General features: G+C 52.1%; 1 protein-coding gene across 8 annotated transcripts in view; it reads left to right on the top strand.

Annotated features, from left to right (window-relative positions):
- The window catches only part of EHMT1 (euchromatic histone lysine methyltransferase 1), a 187224-nt gene extending 165674 nt beyond the window's left edge, over nt 1–21550 (top strand). For 4 of the 8 annotated variants that reach the window (XM_063082639.1, XM_063082642.1, XM_063082638.1 and 1 more), the window contains 9 exons: nt 1738–1892; nt 2913–3080; nt 3298–3442; nt 4125–4202; nt 5599–5714; nt 7377–7463; nt 8033–8111; nt 19837–20012; nt 20239–21550. In XM_063082639.1, the coding sequence (XP_062938709.1) occupies nt 1738–1892; nt 2913–3080; nt 3298–3442; nt 4125–4202; nt 5599–5714; nt 7377–7463; nt 8033–8111; nt 19837–20012; nt 20239–20419 (1185 nt within the window). In that variant the 3' untranslated portion in view covers nt 20420–21550. Of the gene's footprint in view, nt 1–1737; nt 1893–2912; nt 3081–3297; nt 3443–4124; nt 4203–5598; nt 5715–7376; nt 7464–8032; nt 8112–15520; nt 15621–19836; nt 20013–20238 lie in introns of those variants that run through there. The other 4 variants (XM_063082644.1, XM_063082643.1, XM_063082640.1 and 1 more) reach the window with 2 other exon arrangements.
- Nucleotides 21551–23316: the final 1766 nt, after the last annotated feature.

Here is a 23316-nt window from a genome sequence, read left to right as displayed (position 1 = left end):
ATGAAAAAAGCTATTCTGGTGAAGGAAAAAGAAACGAAGCTCCTGAGGAAACAGTGTTTTGTTCAGGGAGTTCTCAAGTGTATAGAAGATGGAAACCAGAAACAAAGATCAGAGGGATGGGAAAGCTGCTACGAATAACATCCAGAAGAGAGAGCCCCAATAAGCTGAGGTTTTGCAGAACATACTAAGGTTCACAAAAAGGAGTTTGCTTTTACTTTCTTCTTTTAGAAACAGGAAGAGGAAGCAAAAGCCCATGTTCGGCTGGCAGCTGTGTGTCGATGAGGATGGCAGGGGCATGGCCACTCCTTACAATGTGGGGATCGGGATGGGATTTGTACAAGAGTGCCAGGGTGTTACAGATGAGCCCCTCCTCTCTCTGGGGGAGGGCACCCCGGACCTGCAGAATCAACCCCTGTGTGTGCTGAGGCTGTGCTCCCCTGGGGGTGGGGCAGAGTTAAAGGCGCAGTGGACACATGAGCCACCACAGGGCAGACCTGAGCAGGCAGGGCTTGCAGGCGCTGGCACCTAGTGGGGCTGCCGTGGGCGCTGAGCTTCCTCAGCCTCGGTGACAGGATACACAGGGAGGCTTGACTGTGTACAGGGAGCCTGTGGAAATTACCCATGATTACTGAGGGGAGGGTAGACCTTTAAGAGCAGCAAAATGTTTATATCCTTTAACTTGGTAATCCCACCTCTGAGGATTTAGCCTTGAGAAATACTTCAGAAAAAAGAAAAGTACTAAAATATTCACTAGCATTGTATTCCAGAGCAAAAACCAGAAATAAACAAAATGTTCAGTACAGGCAAAGTTTAGTAAATATGGTATGTGAGCTGAGTGACTGTGGTCAGCACAAGTGATGCCTCTGGCCCTCATTGCATGCAGAAGTCTCTGGTCGTATCATGCCATTTGGCATGAGCCTCAGCAGACGGAGGCCATGGGTGAGGCGCAGAGGGTCAGGGACAGACAGAAGTCAGGCATGAGAGTGGCTATGTTTCTCATTTTGTTTACTGCTGTTGTGGTTCCTAGTGTGATAGATGTTAAATATCACTTTATTGTTTTAATTTATATTTCTTGGCAATCTGACAAGGTCAAACATTTTCTCGTATTTTTGTTTACTTTCATCTTTTTCTTATCCAGTTGTATTTTATTTTCATATCCTTTGTATATTTATTTTTTCAGAATTGTAGTGTTCTAATAAACTTACTGTGTGATTGTTAAACATGTATATTTCACATGTGGCACAAATATTTTTTCAGTTTTTCTTTATTTAAAACTTTAAGTAGCATTTGAATTTAATCAAGCTTACTTATCTTTTTCAAATCTCACACAAACATTATCCTGTCCTGTGACTGTAACTGTTTGGGAATGAATATAATTTTTAAAATAGAGAAAAGAAAAGTGCCCACCAATGTTATGCTGATAATGCTTTGTGTTGAGAGTGGTGTAATTCTGATTTTTTTTTTTTTTTTTTTAATATTCTGTACTGTGATTATGTTACTTTTATAACGAGAAAAAGAGGGAAAAAAAGTGCACTCCAGAATTCAGGTAGGTGCTTGGTTCTCTTCTCTGACGGCCTGTGAAGCCGGCCTTTTTTGCTTGGCCTGTGCTGGGAATAGCTAATTGCCCTCCTAGCATTTCTCCTCGGGTGAGTGAGAGGAGTGGCCACCTTTGCCTGGTCCCAGTGTCATGTGCTTGGCCCAAACCATCCTCACCAGGTTTTCCCTGTGTCTGTCCAGGAGGAGAATATCTGCCTGCACTGGGCAGCATTCTCGGGCTGCGTGGACATAGCTGAGATACTGCTGGCTGCCAAGTGTGATCTCCACGCCGTGAACATCCACGGAGACTCACCCCTGCACATAGCTGCCAGGGAGAACCGCTACGACTGCGTTGTGTGAGTGGCCCTGGCACGACGTGGCCCCTGCTGCCTCTGGGTTGGGCTGCCGCTGGCCCAGGTGCCGGGAGAGGCCGCTGCACGGCTGTGTGTTCACACTGGGCATCAAGTGGAGGCAGCCCCTCCCTCCTTGGGTGGAAGGACATCCTCAGTGTTCCGCGAGCAGAGGAGGCTCTTTCCCAGCCCACGTTTGAGATCAGCTGTGGCTTATTTCTGGTTCAGGGAGGATTATCATGAGAAATCCTCAGATTCTTAGGTCGAACATTGAGCTGAATCTCAGACCTAAACCTGCTGTCAGGAGGCTGTGAGGCACGGGTGAGAGGCAGGCGGGGACAGTCTGCTGTGAACGGGGGCCTGTCAGCTCTGAGGCCACGAGAGTCTGAGTGATCCCTGGAGCAGTGCCCACAGACAGGGCTGGAGGTGCTGCCATTCAGGGCCCTTTTCAACTGGAGGCCTCTTTCCCATAAGTCATCTGGGTCTTGGGATGGGGGATGAGGAGCTGTGGCTGCTCCACACAGGACTGGGCAGAACCCCCTACTAATCCTGCAGGTGACCCCCACCTCACCTGGAAAGGAGGCTGTGAAGTTGGTTCCCATGGCCCCACAAGCGAGGTGCCTGCCTGCTCGGACTTGGACCTGGCCAGGCTCAGGCCAGATCAAGCACTAGGGTTGCTTCCTGTGCATGTCCAGGCATGGTTTTTCTCTGTCATCGCTCCCATTTTGTCCTTGAGGGTGAATTTGAATGAAAAGTCCAAGAAAAAGTTTCTTTGTGCTAGTTCCTTACACACTTCTTGCTAAAAAATCTGTGAAGACTTTGACAGTAGCGTGGGGAGGACTATGTTTTGGGATGAGTTAAAGCCAATGTTTTTAGAATCATTGGTCAGCAAACTTGTTAAAGTTACTTCAAAACAAATAGTGTGTTCTCTTTATTTTTAGTGATCATCATCATTTTGTAAATCTTTTCTTTGTTTCTTCTAAGTTAAAATTTCAATATTTTGTTGGCTTACATTTTTCCTTTTAGCCTCTTTCTTTCTCGGGATTCAGATGTCACCCTAAAAAACAAGGAGGGAGAGACGCCCCTGCAGTGCGCGAGCCTCAACTCTCAGGTGTGGAGCGCTTTGCAGATGAGCAAGGCACTCCGAGACTCGGCCTCTGACAAGCCCGTCCCTGTCGAGAAGACAGTGAGCAGGTGAGAAGCTTCCAGAATCAAGATGGTTCTGTAGCACATCATTGATGAATGGGGTGTCAGGAGCTTGGGATGGCAGCTTCTCTTGGAGCTGAACTGTCCTGAGGCCCGAGTCAAGACTGTCTGGTCCAGGTGCTTGTCAGCTGCCTGTTGTCCTCTGTGTCACCCCACCGGGCAGAGCTTGTCACTGCGGAAGGTGACACCCCCTGTTCCATGGCAGAGACATCGCCCGAGGCTATGAGCGAGTCCCCATCCCCTGTGTCAACTCTGTGGACAGTGAGCCGTGCCCCAGCAACTATAAGTATGTCTCTCAGAACTGTGTGACTTCCCCCATGAACATCGACAGGAACATCACTCACTTGCAGGTTAGTGATGGTGGAAGAGGCTGGCTTGAGCCAGAACTTAGCAGGCGGAGTAGGCCCCAGAGCTGGGGCTCGGGTCTTCTCACTACTCCCAGAGCAGGAGGGCTTCCCAGGAAGTCCCTGTTCTCTCGGCACTTGCCTCTCATGAAAGAGCTGAGAGGTAGAAAAAGATCCTGCCAGGGAAAGGACCCGAGTGGGGCATAGCCCTGGGCCCTCCCATTGCTCTTCTGAGGGCCTCTCACCAGCCCCAGAGCCATGTGAGCATCCCCCGGCTGGTGCTGGCCCAGGGCCCAGTGCTGGCTCCTCCTCGGGGCACAAGTGAGAGGAACTTGGTGCAGGGTCTGCACAGTGACCCAGACCCAGCTGTGTTGGCACCTGTCAGGCCACACGCAGCCACCAGCTGCCATCGCAGACCTTCCCGCCTCCTGTCTCACTCTTTAGGGCCCTTGTCCAGAGCCCTTCCCGTGAGCACTCAGCAGTGTCTTTCATAGTAACCCAAACATTCTCTCTGGCCTGTATACCCTTTTCCCTAAGAAGTTACACACTTCCTTGGTGTCTATGAGAAAGCACATATCAGATGTAGGGGTAATTTGGGGAGTTGTCAGACACTGGGTTGTGATGTAATGGGGTGCGAGCAGCAGCAGGAGGTGCTCTCCTGACGGTGCTGCGGTGTCTCTGCCCTCAGTACTGCGTGTGCATAGACGACTGCTCTTCCAGCAACTGCATGTGCGGCCAGCTCAGTATGCGCTGCTGGTACGATAAGGTGAGGATCCTCTGTGCTCATGTGCTTGTGTGGTGAGTCCTGCTGATGGGCATTTACGGAAACAATAGCTTTGGGCAGGAAGGGTGGGGGGTGAGCAGGTGTGGAGACCAGGATGGAGGTTGCGGCAGGCCAGCAGTAAGAGGCTGCCCCGGGGTGGGGCATGGGGCCGAGGAGAGGGCTCCCGCAGTCCCTGGGCTGGAGCCAGGGACCTTTTTGTCTGCTTGGAGGGTGGCAGGGAGGTAGGGCGGTTGGCCACAGGTGGTCCTCAGTGGCAGGCCTGGCTCGGCCATGGCAGGAAACGTGCTTTTGTTGTTGATGTCTGGCGAGCTCTGCTCTGTGCTCAAGAGTGAGTGGCCCAAGAGATGCCTGGTGGGAAGATGGAGGTCGGGGCTGGGCTGGATGGAGTGCGCATCAGCAGACATGGTGGCCGAGGGGCTGCAGGCTGGAAGTGACCGGTGTGGAAGCAGCTGAGGAGGAGACCAGGGAGAAGCGCTCCCAGGTGCAGCTCAGGGGAGGAGCGTCCAGGAGGATGACACCACAGATGTCCTTGGCTTCAGGATTTCTGATGCTGCTGGTGGGAGCAGAAGCCAGAGTGTCCTGGGGTGAAGAGCAAACACGGGCCAAGGGTGGAGGCAGCAGGCGGGTTCTTTCCAGAAGTGGACTTTAGAGGAGGAGGGGCGGTGTGGAGGGTGGAGCATTTGTCACCTGAATGAGAGACTCCTGCTGCCTGCTGTTGGAGGCAAGGCCGAGGCAGTGGGGGACGAGGGGCACATGTCCAGTGCCAGAGAGGGGTGGGGCAGGCAGGCTTCTGAAAGTCATCGGGACCCATGTGTAGCGAAGCATGGTTGTGCTGAGAGGTGGGAGGAGTGAACATTCCGATGAGAGTACTAACTGTTCAGAAAGGCCCTGAGGCCATTAGGGCCCTCCTGTACCTCGGAGACTCAGCTCACGCAGCCCTGCGTGCCCTCTGCACCTGCCCAGCATCAGGGTGTGGGACAGTAGCAAGTGGCTGGGCACCTCCACAGTTGGGGCTTTGCAAGGCTGAGAGCACAGGAGTGTCCAGCAGGCACCCGCCACTGGAAGGAAGCAGCAGGACCCCTGCTGTGGCCTGAGCAAGGCTGAGGGAGGACGAGGCAGGAGGATTAGAAAGGCCACAGCTCCTGGTTGACAGGGACCCACTGCAGTCAGGGACCAGGGTGCTCTCTGCAAGGTCTCCAGAGTCTGTGTGGGCATCTGGCTTGAGGCTCCTGTTGAGAATGGAGCTTGGCCCTGTTGTTTCTCCCAGGTGGTAAAGTTTGACCAGAAACCCTCATTTTTATGTCAATGTGAGGCCGCACTGGCACGTTGTGAAAGCACAGTAACACCAGCTGGATCCTAATGGCATGTCTGTCCGCAGGATGGCCGACTTCTGCCTGAATTCAACATGGCAGAGCCTCCCTTGATCTTTGAGTGTAATCATGCTTGCTCCTGCTGGAGGAACTGCCGGAACCGCGTTGTGCAGAATGGGCTCAGGTGAGAGGTGCTTCCTGCCCGCTGGAGCCCACACCGTGCTCCTGTATGTGCATGCGCAGTACTGTTCGAATCGGGATCACCCCCGACAAGCAGGACGTGATGTGTTTGCCATGTGTCCACTTGTGTCTGCATGTGTGCCTGTGTTTTCAGGAGAGCTGATGACTTACTTCTGAGTCTTTATCCTCTAGAAATATCACATGTGCCATAAATAACAACAGTCATGCTTCCACCAGCTCTTAGGCTTGAGGGAAGGAATAGACTGTTAGGTCGTCTGAGCCAAGAGCAGAGGGGTGGCCTTGGCACAAGAACTGCTTTTGTTACCAATTTCATGCGTACCCTCTTCAACGGATCAGGTTTACCATAATTCTCTTTTGGTATTCAGTCATTTTCTAAACACAGTCCGTGCACCACCTGAGGACACTTCAGTCAACGATGTACTGCATGTATGGTGTGGTCCCTTCAGATTGAATCACTATATTTGTACTGTACCATTTCTGTGTTCAGATACAGATACTTACCACCGTGTTACAGCTGCCTGTGGCACGTGATACAGTAATGTGCTGTACAGTTTTGCAGCCCAGGTGGGTAGTAGGCTATACCATCTAGGCGTGTGTAAGTAAGTGATGTTTGCACAGCGACAGAACCACCTGACGACACGTTTCTCAGAACTTACTCTATCGTTGAGCGATGCATGGCTACATTCTGTGTTCCTTGGCTTTTTCTAGCAGGGGCAGTATGATGCTGTTACTCTTTTGAAACCATGGGATTCCTTATTCCTAAGTCACTCGAGGCACTTGGTCGAGTGAGGATTGGCCAGTGCCCCTTTCGCTGGCTGAGGTTGGATTCCTTCCTCCAGCATCCATTAGCTGCCCAGGACCAGACTCCTCCTGCCCTCCCCCAGGCCCTGGTCTTGACCACTCCCTCCACAGATGTGTCTGAGACGAGAAAATTTAGGTGCACCCCAGATGTGTTGTCTTCTTACTTACTCCCTCTGAGTTGTAAGGGAAAAATTGTGTGTACTGTAAATTTAGCTCTACGGTGGTTTTTGTAGCTCTGAGACTTTTTTAGCATTAGTAACCTTGGTTCATGCGGGAGCAGAGGATAGCCCGCACTCTGTCTTCGTGTGTGGCGGAACGTCCAGGGGCGGAGGACAGACGTGCCGCCTCCCTTAGCGCCCACAGGGCATGGTAGACGATATGTGCCAGGAGACAAGTGCACGTGGCTCGAGGGGTCCTCAGACAGTGTGGTCTGCTTGGTCGCCCGGCCCAGCCCTGGGGCACCACTGCCTGAGCTGGCTGGCTCGCAGCAACCTGGCTTCCAGCGAGAGGGCTGCTTTAGGATGAGCTCCTCTGGTCCTCACAGCATCCTAGTGCACTAGGCCCAGTCTTGTCCCCATGTCACAGATGAAGATACTGAGGCACAGCAAGCGCGAGTGGCTTGCCAAGGTCACGGCCTCCTGAGAGTGTGAGGTGCTGCATCTGAAAGATGATAGTGGAGCTGCTGCTGGGTCACCTGTAAGGTTCTAGTGTTTCCAGATAGGAAACCAGTCATCTTCTCCATTTATTTGTGTGGCTCACTGCAGTGATGCACTGCAGGTGGGTTTGCTGACTGTGTGTGATGGCCGAGTGGCACATGTCCACCTGCACGCTACCTGTTTTCCAGGGCAAGGCTACAGCTCTACCGGACGCAGGACATGGGCTGGGGCGTGCGGTCCCTCCAGGACATCCCTCTGGGCACCTTTGTCTGCGAGTGAGTCCCTGGTCACCCAGGTCTGCCGGTCGCATGCATAATTTCTGGGACTGAGGCCAGAATGTGTCTGTGCTCCAAGAAGCCCCTCTGGGAATGGCCACAGCCCTGGCTCGCAGCAGTGTGGGGTGGGAGGCTGCAGAGGCCCTGGCCGTACCAGATCGCAGCCTCTTGAGCTGCCCACTGGTTGGGTCCCCCTGAAACCAGGCTCATGCTGTCTCCAGCACCCTGTCAGCACTCTCTGGCTTTGTGTTCAGTTTCCCTCCCCAGCTCACAAGTGCGCTTGAGATGATGCCAGCCAACGTTACCAGTTACTTCCAGGGGAGAGTTGTTCTGGCTGCTCAGTCTGCCAGTTGGCAGACGCAGGTGTTTCTGTGTTGTCCTTATCTTCCGGAACCTAAAGTGAAATGCCGGTTCGATCACAGGCAGAAGCGTACAGAGATGTTTGGCTGGATATTCTTGTGGGTTTCATTACAGTTCCTGTGGTGCTTCATTCTTCTATTGAGGTACTTGTCTCTGACTGTGTCCAGTGTCTCCCAGTTCACATCTGGACGCTTCACCTCGCTCTGCAGGTATGTCGGGGAGCTGATCTCCGATTCAGAAGCCGACGTTCGGGAAGAAGATTCTTACCTCTTTGATCTTGACAATAAGGTAATGCATTCTGAGGGGTTAGGGGCATAAAGAGCTAATTGCGACCTGTGAGTCTTGAACACATTTGCTGTCTTGGGGTCTGCAGAATGTCCCGGTGCAGGCCAGTCTCGGAGACGCACGCAGATGTGAGCTCTCACTGCTGACAAGCGTGGGCCCCCTGCGTCCCTGCTGAGCCTGTATCTGGTGCTGGCCTCGATTCTGTGCTCAGGGTGCAGATGAGCATCTTTAGTTCCGATGCCTGGCTTGGGAGGTCCCTGAGCTTGTGCAGCAAACTGCCTAGCTCATGTGGAGTGTGGGGCCCTGGGCACCCCACTCCCGACCTCTGAACCCCGACTGATCATCCCGGGTGAGAGCCTGGCAGCTCCTGAGGCTGCTGAGAGGCTCAGGGGCTATGTGTGCGGCAGTGGCTGGTGATCTCATGGGGTAGGGAATTGCACATTAGCACAGAAGGGGTGGCCCCGAGATGCCGTCCCTCAGCTCCTCATGTTGTGGCACCCGAGCCCGACCTCCTGGACACCAGCATCGAGCACGGGCCTGGGCTTGGCTCGCGTGCCTGTGTGTGGGTGTGGGTGTGGGTGGGCATGCGCAGGGTGTGTGTTGTGCTGGGCGGTGTGTCCTTCCGTGAGATGATTGGCCTGTGCTGGTCGGTAGCACACGTTCTGATAGAGGCGCTCAATTACGTCACTGTGTGCTCTGTGGCTTTTCTACTTTCCAGTGGTGTCTCTTAATGAACAGTCAGTCTTTTTCTGTAGACTTGGTGGGTTTCTGTAATGTCCTTACTAATTTTTTTTTAAAACGCGTGGATCCGTATTTAGATCTGTAGGTGTGAGACAGAGTCAGCTTTATCTTTTCCTGAATTGATGTCTGCCTGACTCAGTGCCATTTGTTGAAAAGGTGGTCCTTTCTGCATGGCTCAGAAGGGAGACTTCTGTCATAACCCCAGTGTCCACGTGTGCTGGGGTCCCTCCTGTCCATTGTCTGCTGAGTGCCCTGGGCTGGGCTCTGCCCTCTCTGTGGTCTCAGGTTATGTCTCCTCACCTTAAGAGTTCCTTAGCAGAGTCGTGCTCTTCTTGGTCTCTTTGTAAGTTTTGAAACCAGCCTGACGCATTCTACAAAAACTCCTGCAGGGATTTGATTGGCATTCGGGTGAAGGAAAACTCTTTACCACGTCATTTGCTAGTTTGTGAACGTGGTGTACCCCTAAATTTGTTGTCTTCTTTACTTAACCCTGATGATGCTTTATGGTTTTCTGTGGTGTGATTTTGTGTATCTTTGGCTGGATTATTTTTATTAATCAAATAGGTTTTTGATATTTACTCTTTTGGGTCAACTTTATTGTAATTAATTGACATACAGTATAACAGATTCCTTTTAATTGTATGGTTTTAGTGTTGACAGGCATATATACCAGTATAGTAAACACCACAGTCAGGGTGCAGAACATTCCCATCACCCCAGAAGTCCCCTGTGCTCCTTCAGTTACTCCCTCTCCCCCGCCCATCCTTGTAGGTGAATTTCACCTGCGTTAGGATTTCCTGTAAAGGGAATCCTGTGTCTGGCTCTGTGTGTTCTTGTGGCCCGCCCGGTGCTGTGTGTGTCAGTGGCTCACCCCTTTCTGTTGCCAGCAGGGCCCTGCCAGTGGCTGTGCCAGTTTGTGCACTTGCCTGCAGATGGGCCTCCGGCTGCTTCCAGTTTTGCTCTTGCAGGTAGCTCTCTCTGGCTCTCCTAGACTTGTTTTTATGGGCATGTGTTTTGATTTCTCTTGGGTAATCCACCTGGGAGTGGAACCACAGGGTTGTAAGGTGAGGGTATGTTTAACTTTAAAAGAAACTGCCGGTTTTCCAAAGTGGTTATACCACATTACATTTCCACCAGCGATAAATGAGGACTCCAAACACTGTGAATCGTGATTTGCCATTTCTTGATGATTGGTGATGTCGAGCATCTTTTCATGTGCTCACATAAGCCATCCTTACATGTTCTTTTGTGAAGTGATTTTTGACATTTATTGATTGCTTTTTAGATGGGCTGTTGTCGTCGTCCTGAGTTGTAAGAGCTCTTCACATTTTCTGATGGCGTCCTGCGCCAGAAGCACACACGTGCGTGTGCGAGCTGCCTCTGCCTGATCATCTGTGTCTCAAGGAAGCCTTGTCTACCCCGGTTGTGAAGATTTTCTCCTATGTCTTTCTTTAGATGTTCCATATAAAGTAAAAGCTAAAAAGCTTTTATGTTTAGGTTCATCATCAGTTTTGATCTGGCCTTTGTGTGTGGTTCGAGGTAAGGGTTGAGGTTCATTTTTTTCTGTGTGAGTGTGTGTTCACTCCAGCACCGCTGGCTGGAGCAGTCTACTTGCACCCGCTGATGGGATCTGTCTGGACTGTATTTGGTCCCTTCAGTGTATTTGCTGGTCCTCAAACTGTGATGCCACCCTCTCTTGATGACTGTAGACATAAGGTAATCTGGAAACCAGCTAGTGTTAAGTCCTCAAACTCTGTTCTTTTTCAAAATTGTTTTAGCTCTTCTGTGTCCACTGTATTTCCACATAAATGGAAGAATCAGTGTGTCAGTACAGGCAGAGGCTGATGGAATTTCTGCTGGGATTGCATTAAATCTGTTGCTCCAGTCTGGGGCATCGAGTCTTCTGACCTGGTGTCTGTAGTGGTCTAGCTCTCCATTGAGTTAGGTCCTCAGTGTCTCTCAGCAGAGCTGGGTAGCTTTCAGTGTATAAATCCTACACATATTTTGTTAAATTAATTCCTAAGTATTTCACGTGTTTTATGCTCTTGTAAATTATACTGCTTTTTAACTTTATTTTGCAATTGTTGGTTGCTACTATAGGGAAATAATTGATTTTTTATATGTTGACCTTGCTCAATTCATTTGTTATTTCTGGTAACTTTTTGGAATATTCTTTAGGATTTCCTACACACATGATCGTGTCACATGTTGTCATTTCTAGTCTGTGTCACTTCTGTCTGCTGTCCTCGCACTGTGCCCTGCCTGGGACCTCCTTGCCTTGTTCTCTGTCATCGAGGAGGAGTTTTCAGTCTTCATCATTAAATGATATTGGCTTTAGGCTTTTTCTAAATGCTCATGGGGTTGTCAGAATTCAATTCCTTCGCTGTAAGACAAGGTCCCTGCTTCCTCACTGGCTGCCAGCCAGGGGTGCTCAGAGTGCCTCGAGGCAGCAGAGAATGCCGTAGCTATGCTGGGCGCCTCTTCATGTTCTATCGGCTCAAGAGGGGGTGATATGAGGGAGACTCGGGCTGTCTCAGAAGTCTGCATTCTGTAAGTGCCGCCACGCTGTGATGAGCAGCTGCCTGTCTTCCCCACTCCTAGCTCGTGGACATCCGGATCTGCACCCTGCCGTCTGCCTTTTCCAGAGAGCATCATATACATGGAGTCACACAGCATGTGGCCTTGTGTCTGGCTTCTCTCTCTCAGCATTGAGATTCATCCACATAGTTTTGTGTTCTAGCACTTCAGTGACAGCTGAGCAGCGTTCCACTGCATGGAAGCCACACGCTCTGCTTGTTGGCTTCCCAGTCGATGGCACTGGGCTGTTTGAGCTGCTGTGGTTGGGAATAGGGCTGCTTGAGTCTTCCTGTACAGTTTCTGGCGGAGTGTGCCTTCATCTCGTTGCTGGGTCGTGCTGCCACGTGGTACCACAGCAGCGCTTCCAGCCTGATGCTCCCAGCCTGTGTCCTGTGGGTTTTGCTGGGTGCTCTGTTGTTTTTGGCAGGAAGGCAAGTTCAGTCCCAGCTGTCCCATCACGGTCAGAAGCAGGAACCCCTGGCGTCTGAGATACTGTCATACTCTTGTAAATAGATTTTTTTTTTTCTAATTTCATTGCTTGATGTATAGCAATACAAGTTTTTTTTTTTAATTACCTTTTTAACCTATGACCTGCCAAACTCACCTGTTAAATGTGATAATTTATTTTGGGGTTCTTTTTTTTCTGTGTACATAATCGCGTCATCAGCAAATGGTTGCCCTCTCATCCTAATCTCCTCCCAAAGGCCTCATTTCCTAACTCCATCACCTTGGGGGGTGAGGATTTCAACACATGAATTTTGGGGGACACAAACTTTCAGACCGTAGTAGTGACCTTTGCCCCTGGGTGACCCATGCCTGAGTGCAGCCCACAATGAGGAGGACTCCCCACACCCTAATCCTTGGGCCCCAGCTCCGCAGTGGTGCTGAAAGCACCAGTTTGTCCCTTGGCCACCCCTTGTGGAAGCAGCGCCAGGAGCCAGGGCCCCTTCACGCTCCATCCTCTTCTGGATCTGAGCCGTGATCTTCGCTTCCGTGTGTGTTGCAATCCTTCAAGCAAACTGTGTCTTGTCCAGTCAGGCTTGTTCGTCCTCTGTAGACCTGGTTGGTGGGTCTGTGCTCCCTGGGGCCCAGCCCTGCTGTGCACTTGGGCAGGCCGGTGTGGGTGCGGCCCACAGCACCTCCAACCTCCCTGACATCTTTGCCGGAGATGGGCAGGGGAGCAGCAAAGTGTTGCTGGATGTTTCAGAACCGCCTCTGAATGGCTGTCCCGGTTCATGTGGGCCAGTGCTGCTCCTGGTAGACATACCCAGGACCCTAGCTGACCAGGCGTGTCTGTAGCCAGGCCCCTCTTAGCCCTCCTGGACAGCACTTCTCAACTTATCTGTGTGGAAGGGCCATTTTTTATATTCTCAATCCCAGCGGATCAGTACTTATATAAAATAAAGACTGCGGATCCCAAGCCCATTTTTTCAGTCATTGGAACCCGGTACCAGCTGTGGTCGGGTTGCTGTGGAAGTTTGCTTGCTGCAGTGTGGTGGCCCAGCCCTTCTCCCAGTGCCTCTGCACCAGGCCCCTGGCATGGACTTTCCATGCCCTTGTTTGGAGCCAGACCCCAACATCCCCTCCTTGAAGACGTCACATCAGCACTCTCCCTGCCCTGCATTACCAGCCTTGCCCGCAGTGGCCACTGCAGTGGCAAGGGCAGTCCTTTGCCTTCAAGTCTGTCTTCAACCTGACCCAGTCAGGCATTGCCAAGAGCTACCATGAGGGTTCCAAAATTCAGGCGGGCTTGAGGTCCCCAGCTCCCCTGCGGCAGCAGCACCCAGGCCGGCTCCTCCAGGCATCTTCACTTTAACTGTGGACAGATGCACTAGTGCAGGTGTGGTTCTTGCCCATTCTGAGGTTGTAAAAAGCCACAAATACACCAAAGGCTCCAGGTGTCTGCTCCAGCTCAGATGTCTCAGTCTCATAGTGACCGCCTCCAGCGTGCCCTGACCCGTACCCTCTCCGCCTTGGTGACATGGCTTCACTCCTCGAGCTGTCCCCCACCCACCATTTGAGGTGCCTGTAGTGTTGTCCGGAACTGTCCCTGTCTCGCCACGCTTCCCTCCTCCCACTTTTCCAGAGCCTGCCAGATGCACTTGCCCCCCCACCTCCTTAAGGTCTTTTGTTCAGCTCTCCCCCTGTTCAAAAGGGTTCCCGAGTTTCCTCTGCCCCCTGCATGTTTGCTTCAGATGTGGGTGACGCTCTCTTCATCAGAGAAACTTTGAAAGAGAAGCATGTGCATCTGAAAGGACACCTTTCAAAGGCCTCGGCAGTATCTATGCGTGAGAGGGCTCCAGTGTCTGCAGCCTCTGAGCAGTACGAGTGGGGTGGATGAGGCCCCATGCCTGTGCCAGGGAGACGCTGCATCTACTTCCTTCTTCCCACCAGCTGTTGGGCACAGTCCTCTGTGTGGCATTATGGGAGGGACATGAATCAGCTGTCTCCAGGGTGAGGCCCACATGGCCCAGCGACGCTCAGGTCTAGGAGAACTTCTTGCTCCAAGGACAGGGTGGGGGGCCCCTGAGAGTGGCCCCTTGTCTCCCAGGGCCTCTGAGCTGGGTCCTGGGGTGACCAGTGCCCTGAGGGCCATTGTACTTCACCCTTCAGTTGGCAGCACAGGAGGCTCATCCAGGGTGAGGTGGGGGCAGGTGCAGGACCAGGGACGAGGGCACAGGAGGACCCCGTGCCCTGTTCCCAAGGGTTGCATGAAATCCCTGGGCTCCCTGCTGTGGGCAGCCTCCAGGGTCCTGGGCAGGGTGACCACGCATGTCTTTTGCAGAGGCCGGATTCTGACTCCGCTCCATTTCCCGCCAGGGTGGTCAGGAGGTCGAGAAGGGCAGGAGGCCCTTATGGTTACGCTGAGGCTCTTAGGTTAGACGGAGGATGCAGCTTGTCCTGAGACTCTTGTTTGGGAAGTCAGATGTGCTGCTTGGAGGGTTCGAGGGGGCAGGGCGGGACTCAGATCCCACACGTAGGCCTCGGTGGCATGTGGTGCAGAGCTGAGATGTTTCTCAGGGTGGGAGAGGGATTATTTTAAAAGTACTGCACTAAGTAATCTTTAAGGCCTATAGTTCGGGACAGAAATGCTAGAAAATGGGACAAGTACAACAGTCCCTGCTGTGGGGCCTCAGGTCTACAGCGAGCCCTCCATGGTTCCAAGTGGTGCCGCCGTCATGTGCGGCCAGGCCCCCCTGCAGCAAGCTCCGCGCCGTCCCCTCCCATCTGCTATGTGGTAGGTTGTGGATCCTGTCAGGGAGCCTCAGAAGAGTGCAGATGGGCCTGCCCTGCGCTGACGGGGCATCCTTTGCCTCTGGAGAGCTGAAGTGAATTCCTGTAACGAGGTCAGCTCCGGGCACCAGGCCCAAGGCGTGTGCACAGAGCCAAGCCACGGTGTTGTCTCTTCTCTGTAGCAGGGGTGGGGCATCTAGCAGCGGTCGTGGCCACACAAGAGGGCCATGCTCCTGGGCAGCATCTGCCCTCCTCCCCACCGCCACATCCTCGAGCCTGCTCCTCCATCTTCCTCCTCCTTCCTTAGTTTTTCTCGGAGGGCTTCTCCTGTTTGCTCCTGCCTGACCTGTCTGCCACCCACACCTTCTCTCCTGTGGCAGCCTCCCTCTTTACACAGGTGTTTCGATCCCACTCCTCTCTGCTGCCCCTTTCCTGACTTGGAAGACATTCAGGTCTCTCATTTGGTTAAAGAAAAAGAGACCAAAAAAGTGTTTTACTTGTCTGCTACTTCAGCGACTCTCTTTTCTTACCTTGTGGGCAACTATTTTTTACGGCATATGGTGAAAATGTTCAGAGGTACTGAAAAGTAGAGTCCCTTACCAGCACCGCCCGGGTGTGTGGTCCCTGACAGTGTGCCCTGATTTGATTTGCTTCATCCATTTTTTTGCTGATGTGACGTAATTACAAACGTGACATTTCACCCTTAATTACGTCCGTGTCTGCCTGCAAGTGGCGATGTTTTCACGAACAACCACAGTGTCATTATCATATCTGACAGGGTTGGCGTCATCTGACATCCAGTTCTTTTGCAAATTTGCCTACTTTTCACAAACTGCTTTTCCGCTGGTTTGCCCACCCAGGAGTCGAGTGGGGGCTGCCTGGCACCTCGTGGCACTCCTGCCCCTCACACGGTCGTCCACTGAGGAGACCAGCACTGTCCTGCAGAAACCCCGCCGTGCAGGTGCGTCTGTCCCTCATGCTATCCCTCATCATTCTCTGTCCCTGAGTTTCCCGCTGGCTGGACGAAGGGCTGGGGCTTAGTGACACCACACGCCTCTGCTCGCATCCCATTGGAGCGTCATGGTGTCCACCTGCCACCTGCCGCCTCAGCACCTCGATGATCTCAGTCCTGCCCATTGCTGTCATCTGTCATGCCTTCCCCTTTTCTCAACAAAAATTCTTCTGTTTTAAAAGGACAAAGAAACCTTTCCCCCTGAAACCTGACCTTTCGGCTGCCCCTGTGGAAAGGCGGGATCAATGCTTCATTTCTGCCCTTCAGTTACCGATTTTCAGAGTAAGGAGGTGGCATGAAACTAGTGGTGGTGAAGGAATTCTGCTCTCCTTTGCTCTGGGTGTTACTGTGGGCTCGTGAATTGTTTATACTCGGTGTGTTTGGGTCAGCTATAGCCATTCTTCTTTGATGCTCGCGCTGCTTCCTCTCTGGCCAGTGGGACCCCGTTTGGCCAGCCTCTGCCTTCTCCAGCGACACGAGATAGCCCAGGCTCCCCTCACCTGTTCCCTGCCCGGACATGGAGTCCACCATGTCTCCAGAAGCCCTGTCCTCTTAGGGGAAGTGATGTTCAGATGCCAGGGTCTCATGGCTGCCAGGTGCCGTGGGCTCCAAACCCATGCCTCAGAGCACAGTTTTTTGCAAAAAGTGTTTTTCGACATGTTCATGTAACATTTCCAATTCAAATGTAACAGTACAGGGTTTTTACCCAACTTCTTTGATTTTATACTTGTATCTCTTACAGTGAAAATCTTGGTTCCTAAAAACTTTAGTTTCAAAATAGATAGCACTTGTAATATTACTGATGTCCTGATAACGATAAGTACAGTACAGCTATTGAATGACTTTTTAAAAATGTTTTGCAATGTTTTGGTTCTTAGAATGTATCCCCACTAAGGCTGTGCAAAGTGCTGTGTTTTTCAGTACTTGAAATAATTGCTTTTCTGTATAGTTGTATTACCAATTTGATATGCAGTTATATTAATTTGTTTTAGTTTTTTTAAATTTTAGGATTTAAAATTCAATTTTGTTTTTTGATTATGTTAAACATTTACATGCTTTAAAAGTAAAAATTATGTAAAAAGCCCATCCTGAGAAAAGTTTTGCTTCCGTCCGTGTTCTCCATATTTGATTGCCTGCTCTCTGTGTCCATTCAGGCTGCTAATGGACACACTGGGAGGCTTATGAACAGCAAAGGTATTTCTCAGTCTGGGGCTGGAGGTCCAAGATCAAGGCACCGGCGGATTGGGCGTCTGGTGAGAGCCCGGCTTTCGGGTTCTCTGCGTCCTCTCAAGGTGGAAGGGACAAGGTGGCTCTCTGGGGTCCCTTCTATGAGGGCTCTACCTTTCCAACCTAATCACCTCCCCCAGGCCCTACCTCCTAACACTGTAACCTCTTGAGAGTCAGGATTTCAACATAGGAATCTGGGAGACACACATTCCAGTATGGCACCTGCTCCCGCCCCAGCAGGTAGCCGTTTGTAGAACTGAGAAAGTCCTTTTGTGTATTTCTTAACTTGCTCTCCCTCATCACTCAAGAGATGGTACCACCGCTACGTTTCTCGCTTGACACATGTTCGTTGTCAGTTTACTATTAGCATAGAGACGACTTCCTCTTTCTTTCCGGACATTCAGGTTGATTTCTTTCTTTGCTCTTATTTGGAAATAAGGTCCCAATGAGTAATTGTGTGCATGAGTCATTTTGTTTGGCGATTTCCTGTCATCAGCCAGGTCTCCGAGCCTCCATTCATGCATCCAGTGGTGGATTTAACAGCCATCGAATTTCGATTCAGAATTTTCATTTAGTTTTTTTTTTTTAATTTCTGTTTTTCTGCTGAGACTTCTCATTTCTCTGAGATTTTCTTGTACTGAAAACATGCTTTATTTTATTTCATTGAGGCTAATCTTAATAGCTTTAAAAATTCTCACATTAGTCCAACGTCTGGTTCATCTCGGGGCTGGACTCAGCTGATTTTCTTCTCTCCTTAGAATGTGTTCATTTTCTCAGATTTTCATGTCAGGCCGTTGGATTGTTAATGTTAACCTTTGGGGAGAGTTCTGCCTGTGTATGTGTGGTTTCCTTTGTCGTGTTTATTGGCTGGGCTTCTGTTGCAAGCCCTGCCTCTCTTGTGGTGGCTCTGGTCTTTGTCCCACTTGTCTGTTGCCGTCAGGGTCCCTGTCTGTCTTAGGATCTTTTACGGCTGCTTTAGGTCTGGGTCAGGGTCAGTCAGAGATTTTTGTACATAGACTTTGACAGCCACCACCTCAGAAGCGCTGGGGATCCTTCTTCCAGCCCTGTGTGCGCTGGCAGGACCGGCTGGAGCCTGGGTTAAGTCCAGGCAGACACAGGCCTGGCTCCTCCCTCCAAAGTCTCTTTTATTACTCCCCAGCATCTTCAGGTTTGTATTGTTTCTAGTTTTGGAGCTGCTTTCAACAGGGACGAGGGTCACCTAAAGATTCTTAGTCCTTCATACCCAGTAGCAAAAGCCAAAATCCATGCTGTGTGAGTTCCTTTGGACTTTTGTGTCTTTTGGGGGAAGATCCAAGAAGTGGGGTTGCTGTGTCTTTGATTTTGGTCGTTGTTGCTGAGCTCCACAACCACAGCGGCCTCTGAGGGTGTCTGTTCTTGTGGGGATGTTTATAGGAGGTGTTTGTCCACGTCTGCATCTCTGACTCGTCTGGGCTCTCTGGGCTTCTCACTCTTCTCCCCAAAGTTGCACCGTGAAGCTTGTCTGAGAAGATCTGCCTCTCGTCCAAGCTTTGCCCTTTTGTTGGTTTGGGCTTCTAACTTTTCTTGATCTCTGAGTATCCTTGGGTCTGCTGATTAATGCTCATATAATGGCGTGACCAGGTGTCTGTGTGCAGGCCCCGCCCTCCCTGGCACGCAGGTCCTGGAAAATCCTCGTCACGTGACTCGTTACAGTTTACCTGGTTTTTCCTCTCTCAGACTTTGCATTTGTTTCCTGTTGTCACGTAGCAAGTCAAACCACAAATGTAGCAGCCGAAGACCCGCAGACTGGCTCTAGTTGTGCAGGCCAGGTCTCCGGCGTGGCCAGGCCCAGCTCCACCTGGAGGCTCTGGGGAAGATCCCTGTCCAGCTCGTGTGGGGTGTTGCAGAACCTGGCTCCTGCAGTCATGTGGGACAGTGTCCAGTGTCGTTGCTGGCTTCTGGCCATGGCCCCTGCTTTCCTTGCCACGCACCCCTCCATCCAGGCCAGCAGCAGGTTCTTGCACTCTGAGTCCCTCCAGAGAAAACTCTGCTTTTAAAGGGCCCTTGTGGTTAGGGCAGCCCATCCAGCTTATCTCTGTATCCCACAGGCAGCTCGGAATGCCTTCCTCCATAGAGCGTCATCACAGGAGCAATGCCAGGGGCGACCCTGGGCTCCTCTCTGTGCCCACTGGGGTTAGCAGGACACCTGGGTCTCTGTGGCATCGTGGGAGTCAGTGTCTCATTGTCGTCCACCACTCTGCAGGGCCAAGCAGGGGTTGTTTCTCCTTAGTCCTTTCAGGGATCCCATGTGAGCAGCCCCTGCCTCCGCACCCCCTCCTACCTGGCATGCCTGGGTCCCCAGCTCCTCCTAGGATTCGGCTCTTCTTCCTTCATGACCAGGCTTCTGAGGAGCTTCCTGGCCTGGTGGTTCTCGCAGGACAGTGTGTCCTGGTTGCCAGCTCTGTCCTTCCAGAGCTGCTTCGGCTGTTGGCGCCGCCTGCATGTGGTTCTTGTGGCCCCGGCCTCTTTTTTCCTGGTGGTGCTAAATGGCCTCAGAGGCATTGGATTTGACGGTGCCATCCACATCAGTTGTTTGACTTCGGGGTTGTTTTCCCCACCAGACTGGAAGCCCCATGAGGATGGCTGTCCAGGGAACGGCCGTGCCACCCCTCCCCTTCCCCACAGTGCTGTGCCTGCTTTGGACCCACTTAGTCCTGGCCACCTGCGGAGGGCAGGGTGTGGAGCGTGTGGCGTCTGCAGCCACAGCATGGAGGCCACACTCTGCTGAGCCTGCTGCAGCAGGGAGGCCAGAAGAGGCCCCACATTGTCCCCGTAGGTCACAAGAGTTCCCTTAGGCATGGCAGTGCCCGCCCGGCGCTAAGGTCGGTATGTCCTGGAGCGCCCCCTGTGCGGCTGCAGCCTCTCGTGGGCATGCGTTCTCGTTTTCTCGCCCTCTAGGATGGAGAGGTGTACTGCATCGACGCGCGGTTCTACGGGAACGTCAGCCGGTTCATAAACCACCACTGCGAGCCCAACCTCGTGCCCGTGCGTGTTTTCATGTCCCACCAGGACCTGCGGTTTCCCAGGATCGCGTTCTTCAGCACCCGCCTGATTATGGCTGGAGAGCAGCTGGGGTATGTGGTGCCTGCCGGGCCTGGCAGGACCAGGCGCGGGTGTCGCTTCCTTGGTTGCACACACGCGCTGCTTGGATGCGGGTTTACGCTAATTTTTTTGTATTTCTAAAGTAGAAAATAACAATTTAGACCAGGGTGAGGAAGCTTTAGCCTTGGCTTAATATGTGTCGGGCTGTGGGAGGTGCTGGTGCAATTTGACTTCACCTGAATTCTCTTCTCTCCCCAGGTTTGATTATGGAGAGCGCTTCTGGGACATCAAAGGCAAACTGTTCAGCTGCCGATGCGGCTCCCCCAAGTGCCGGCACTCGAGCGCTGCCCTGGCCCAGCGGCAGGCCAGTGCCAGCCAGGAGGCCCAGGAGGATGGCCTGCCGGACACCAGCTCCGCCGTTGCCGCTGACCCCCTATGAGATGCATCCGGGCCAGTGGATGCCGGGATTCGGTACTGTTGGCATTGCGCTTAGAGAGGAGAAACTCCGCACGTGATGTCTGAGATGGCCTGGTGAGGGGCTGTGCCACCAACTTCCTGGAGGGGCCAGAAGTGAGGCCGCAGGTCCTCGGCCTGGTGGCCTGCGGGCAGGTGTGGATGCCTCCCAGTGACATTCCCACACCTGCAGCCTCACAGCCAGGCCCAGTGCTCAGGCTGGAGTGGACCCTGTACGGCCATGTGCCCCAGAAGACTCTGGGGATTCCATGTTGGCGTAACCTTGTGAGTTTCTGGTGGTGGTTTTGTCGTTGCGAAGTTTCTCATTCCTCTGATCTCTGCGGTCCCTGCTCCACCTCTGGGTTCGTCTGTCCTCTTGTCCAGCCCAGACTCCTGTGTAGCACCTGACAAAGCCACTGGCACCACAAGCTGCTCCGTTAAACCCACCCACCACGGCCTGCGGGTGCCATGCAGGGGACACCGTCTCCCATCACGGTCTTGGAGAGAAGGTCAGGGACCAACCTGCCACTAACTTTGGAGAAAATGTGGGTTTGCTTTTTAAAGAAATCCTGTATCTAGTCCTTCCTATATATCAAACCTCTGACTGGCGTTTGTGAGGAAGCGGTTTGGTGGGTGCAGGCCAATCCTGCACTGGCCCCTCTCCAGTTCCGTTGATGCTGGCACCTTCTGTTGATTTTTAAACCACATGCTATGATGATGAATAAACTGATTTATTTTCTACCATTACTGAACATTAGGACAAAGAAAAAAATAAAAAAACACAAAACACAGATAACGGTGCTGATTCTGGTGTGGTTTCTACTCACCACGTGAAAATAAACTATCAACTGTATAAAGAGAACAAAGTGATTTTAGAATAAAATGCAGGAAAAAAAAAAACTTTTTAAAAAATGTTAGTCTTGTAGTGTGAATAAATTTGCCATCACCTTTTGAGTGATGGCCTGGCAGGTCATATACTTTTTTTTGGCATATACCTTTTTAAATACTGTAATTAGTGCAGTAACAGTGGGTTTTTTTTGTGCGACTCTTCTAAAACATTCATAATGCAGTCATGTTTATTTTTTTCTGTTAAAATGTTTTTGACAGTTTTAAGAGCAATCTTTTGGCTCAGACCATTTCTTGTTCTGTTTTCAATGAAATCAATAAAAAAAAAAAGAAGTACTTTAAATGAGGTTTTTATTATGATATCACGTTTCAGCTGGTCTCTGTAGAACACCTGCACTTCCTGTTTGGGTGCAGCACCTACAGGTCGCACGCGGACCCTGGGACCAGTGGGCTGGGCTCTGCCCTTTGCCCCCAGTCCTAGCATATGCAGCTTGCTTTTTACCCAGACATGACCTTGAAGCGGGGACACCCCAGACAGATGTCAGAAGAGCCTGTGTGTGGGGGTGTGTGCGTGTGTGCGTGTGTGCACGTGCGCCTGGCCTCAGGCCAGGGCGTCATTCTGGGAGCTGATGAGGCAGCACCAGGTGAGTCCCCACGTGTTTGAACACAGGCTACAGAAGGCAGAGCTGGAGCCTTTCCTCTTTCCTGGCAGGCCATGGCCTCGTCACTTCTGTAGAGACCCTGAGACCCAAAGCCTCAAAGACCAAGTACCTACAGTGTTGTCCCTGTAGGGCTGGCCTCTTTCACCACAGGAGAGCTTGCAAACTTGACAAAAAACAGCTCAAGTGCTCCATTTTTTTAATACACAGAGTTCATTCAGTTAGGCATTTTCAGACATTTATCTAGAACAATAACAACCATCCTGCACTTTGTAAACATACAGCCCAAGGAGGGTGCCCTTCCAGGGTGACGGGCAGGTGACTAGGGCACAAATGCACAAGGGTGGCTGGGTGGCCCAGGACATGTGAGCATGCAGGGCAACACTGGACCCAAAGGAGGCCACTCCACTTTCTTCCAGGGCACTTGGTCCTCAGCCCTCATGAGCTTATAGCCTTTCTCTCCTGGGTGGTGCTGAGTGCATGAGGAGGGGCCAATCCACACCCAGGCTCAGGAGAGTTTAGGGCAGGGGGGCCCCGGCAGGTCACCTCATCCTAGAAGCAGTTGTGAGGGGTGGCAGAGGGGTGGGGGAGCGACCTGGCACAGCCCCACCACCTCTCAGGACCATGCAGCTGGGCAAGCAGCTGGCGTGTTCTGCATCTCCACATCTGCCTGCTCTGTCCTGTCAGGACTCCTGACACGGAGTCAGGTCCTGGGTGAACAAGCAGGTATTTACTGAGCCAGGATCCAGGCGAGTCACAAACCTTTGGGGTGTCGCGAAGGGCAGCTGGGGTGGCCACGGGGCTGGTGGGATGAAGGACCTCCCCATGAGGCCCCATCACAGCAGGTTCCGACTGTTCACGAGTGCCCGCCCCAGGACTGAGGCTCCTGTGTCTCCCCTGGTCCTGGACAGCTCATAGTGACCACCTCGGTCCTGGCTGTGGCTGTTCCTGAATCAAACACGGTGGGGGGCTTGGGAGGAAGAGGCCTTGTGGGGTCTCCAGCCCACGGGGGCTGCGTCTGCAGACACGTACAAGTGAGGCAGGTTTCGGAAGGAGGCCAAGGGCCGGGTGTGCCAGGTGTGCCAGGTGTGCCAGGCAGGTGAGAGCCTCGCTGGGCCTGGGTGGGCAATGGGGCAGGGGCTCCACCTCTTTCTCCCTCTTCCTTTTTCTCTTTGGATAAATAAGAATCTAAAACCTGAGGTTCTATATAAATCCCATGCAGGCCCATTCCCAAGGTCCTGTAGCCCCCTAGAGCCCTCGACTGGGCAAGGCTATGAACACAGGCTTATCATTTCCAGAAAGTTCTCAGCCCACCGTGCTAAGAGCCCCCAGCGTCCCCGTCCTGGTCCAGGCTGGGGTCAAGAGAAAAGCTTGGGGG

Source organism: Cynocephalus volans, chromosome 17 (assembly GCF_027409185.1).
Source record: "Cynocephalus volans isolate mCynVol1 chromosome 17, mCynVol1.pri, whole genome shotgun sequence".
Lineage (NCBI taxonomy): Eukaryota > Metazoa > Chordata > Mammalia > Dermoptera > Cynocephalidae > Cynocephalus > Cynocephalus volans.
This window is presented reverse-complemented; position numbering and strand designations above follow the sequence as displayed.